Source organism: Morone saxatilis, unplaced genomic scaffold (genome assembly GCF_004916995.1).
Source record: "Morone saxatilis isolate NCDOM2014 unplaced genomic scaffold, NCSU_SB_2.0 Contig11, whole genome shotgun sequence".
NCBI lineage: Eukaryota > Metazoa > Chordata > Actinopteri > Moronidae > Morone > Morone saxatilis.
This window is the reverse complement of record NW_023339663.1, coordinates 30,813,773-30,816,888: the sequence shown is the minus strand read 5'-3', so window position 1 is coordinate 30,816,888 and position 3,116 is coordinate 30,813,773. Positions and strand designations below refer to the sequence as shown.

The window sequence follows — 3,116 nt, the reverse complement described above, 5'->3', positions numbered from 1 at the left end:
TGAAAAGAACGAATGATACACGGATTTTTCTGGTTTCTGCTTGTGTCAATTATTCCCAGAAAACAGACTGATAAAACGTACCTTGTCCGACTAGAAATATTTAAAGGTACAAATTAATAAATTGTTTTATTTCCAAATCTTCATTTCTTCAAATACATGTTTATTTTTTATTAAACTTAAGCCAATGTAAAATGTGGCCATAACAAATCATTACTTCAATTTCTGTCTTTTTACCACATTATTTTTCAAATTAAATCTAAATCAATGTGTCAAATTTGACAGCAAACTGGTGTGGCAGCTAGGTGGCCAGCCATTCATGCCACCGCTCTAGATCCACCTGCACTGCCATTACTGCTGTATGTGGAATATTCAGCTATAGGTGTAGCTATGGGTGTATAAGGTTAGTATTGGTATTGTAACCCATGCTGCACTCAGTGACAGCATATTTTAATTAATTCGTCCCACAATACGGTCACTGCAACATGGTGAAGGCCTGGTTAAAAATAGCTCTACTCACTGCGGTCTCTGTTGGCTCTCTCCAGCAGTTCACTGACAGAAAGCTCCCTGGATGTGTCCTCCTCAACGGTAGCAATCTCTGTACAACACATTGTATATATATTGTATATATATGCCATATATACTGTATGAACTGCACATCATCATCATTTTGAACAGGTCATTAAATATGCAATAGCACAAAAAGGAAATTCTTTCTGTATCTAATTTTTGTTTGGTTTTTATTGCCTTTAATAAATAGTGACAGCTGTAGAAAAAGGAAAGGGGAGATAGAGGGTAACACGGACAGCAAAGACCCAAAAGACAGAGTCTAATCCGTGGACTGGCGAGCTCTACCAGGTGAGCTACTAGGACACCCCACAAAAAGGAAATTCTAAATCAAAATAATTTTGCTAATTTACTCCTCAGTTTTGATTTAAATCTGGATAAAGAGGTGTTCTTACCTTCCTGTTTCTGCCCACAGTGATATGAAAAAGGAAGCAAAGAATACAAATTAGCTTACTGAAACCTCCAGAAACCTGAAATTTAGTTTAATGAAACAAAGTTGTTTCTTGCTATGAATGCTTGGAATGTCCAAATAAGAAATAAATAATGATGTGGATAAAGACATGTAAAATTATAATTTCATATATTATTCTAACTCAACTCATTGATATAAAATATAAGATAGATTTCATGATGTCACTTTTTATGTGGTGTTGTGACCAATCAAATGCCTGCAGCCACTCCAGAGGCGTCTCTTTTTCTATAATAACTTTTATGATATTCAGTTTCCGATCGGCCAATGTTACCCTACATGAAGGCATTCATGTTGTGGATGAGATGAGGTGGTTTTGGGAGTTTTGTACCTCAGCCCAGGAAGAGGACCCAAGCAGCAGGATCACAAGAGACCAAAAGTAAACCAACATGGCTGCACCAGATCTGCATTAACCAGAGAGAAAGAGAATGAAGACGATGAGGATGAAGAGGATGTGACAGTATAATAACACTGAGAAATTGAGAAAAATTAAAAAAACAAAGTATGAATAAAAAAGTATTTCATCACAAACAAATAATCCATCCAGGTTATATGTACCATGTCAGACTGAAGTTTTAAATGTCAGTATTATCACTATGCATGCTAAAGCGTAGTGGTAAAAGACCACAGGGTTCTTACCTGAGTGTAAGAAGTGTCTGGCTGTTACTCAGTTAGAGTTTTTATACTGTCCAGATTCTCCAATAAACACATGATGTATCAAAATGTGCAAACACAACAGCACACCTTTATCAGTGTAAATGGAAACTTCTGAGTGGTTGCAACATGTGTGAAACACTGCATCTGTCATAGGCGTGTGCAAGTGTGTTGGTGGGTGTGTGTAATTCAGAATACAGTACTACCGTTCTATGGGCTGTAAAAATAAATCTCATAAAATAAAATAGAGCCTACATTACACATGTGTATTTTTAGAAAAGTTAATTACTGCTGCTGCTGCTGCTAAAACTGCACTCACAAAAAAAAACTCTTTTGTTTTGTTTTGTTTTTTTAACTTTATTGTTATATTAGCTCTTTGGTCATTTTAACTGTGTTCTTTTCTAATGCAGGATGAGCGAGAGTGAAGGTTATGTGAATATAGCTTGTGTTCAGGTCTTCACTGTGCCCTTATCCAGTCAGATTTGTTTTAAGATTTTTATTTATTTTATAAATAATAACTTTAATTTGAAAAATAACAATTTAATTTAGTTTTCTTCACATAAATGAATGAAATATTGAGATAAAGGCTGACTGTATAGTCTTTTCAAAAACATTTCTTACATCCCTTAAAATCAGAAAGGCCTCCCAACCCCCTGTGAAGCTTTGGCGAGCCCTAGTGAGGGTTGGGCCCGCAGGTTTGGAACCAGGACTCTAGGGTGCCCTTCCAGTGGACAAAATGTGGTAAAATGTCATAACTCTGACGCTGTTTCACCAGAAATGCATCATGATTCTCTGCATGCTGGTGCCTGTTTTATTTTTTGCCCCTGCCCCACAAAAAGCCTGCCACTGGCAGTACAGCCAGAAAAACAGCTGCAGTTGCAGGAACATTGTGGAAAGGAACAGTATCATACAGCTCAATTTAGCTGAGTCATTAGATATAATTTAAAAATTACAGTTCATAATAAATGTACATTTCATTTATCCAAAACAGAACTGCTATCACAGAATAGCTGTATATGAACTTGGGTTGTGATTTAATAATGGCCTGGCGGCCTTGAACATACTGCTGCTTTCCATGTAAAGGATATTGAGACATATGTATATATCAATCAATCAATCAACCAGACTTTGTATAGCACTTCACACGTTAAAACTATTTTTATTATACTATTACACTATACTACATAATATATAACATATAACAATAATATATATATATATATATATGGGAAACAGTGCACCTTTCCAACGATACTGGAAGACTCTGACAAGGCATGGTAACTCTCAAATGAGTCAGTGGATAACTTACACATGTACACTTCCCACACATATAGTATAGGTAAGTAAGTAAGTAAGTAAATTTAATTTATAAAGCACATTTAAACACAGTAAAAACTGACCAAAGTGCTGTACAGTGGATGACAAAAAA

The 3,116-nt window shown here is 35.7% G+C and overlaps 1 protein-coding gene across 2 annotated transcripts in view; it reads right to left on the bottom strand.

Moving 5' to 3' along the window:
* LOC118321116 (high choriolytic enzyme 2-like) overlaps positions 1 to 1,434 on the bottom strand; it is a 5,900-nt gene extending 4,466 nt beyond the window's left edge. The window contains exons 1-3 of one of the 2 annotated variants that reach the window (XM_035652311.1): positions 1,365 to 1,434; positions 960 to 963; positions 518 to 595 (exon numbers count right to left, since the gene is read on the bottom strand). In XM_035652311.1, coding sequence (XP_035508204.1) covers positions 518 to 595; positions 960 to 963; positions 1,365 to 1,424 — 142 coding nt within the window. In that variant the 5' untranslated portion in view covers positions 1,425 to 1,434. Of the gene's footprint in view, positions 1 to 517; positions 596 to 959; positions 970 to 1,364 lie in introns of both variants that reach the window. The other variant, XM_035652310.1, reaches the window with a different exon arrangement.
* Positions 1,435 to 3,116: the final 1,682 nt, after the last annotated feature.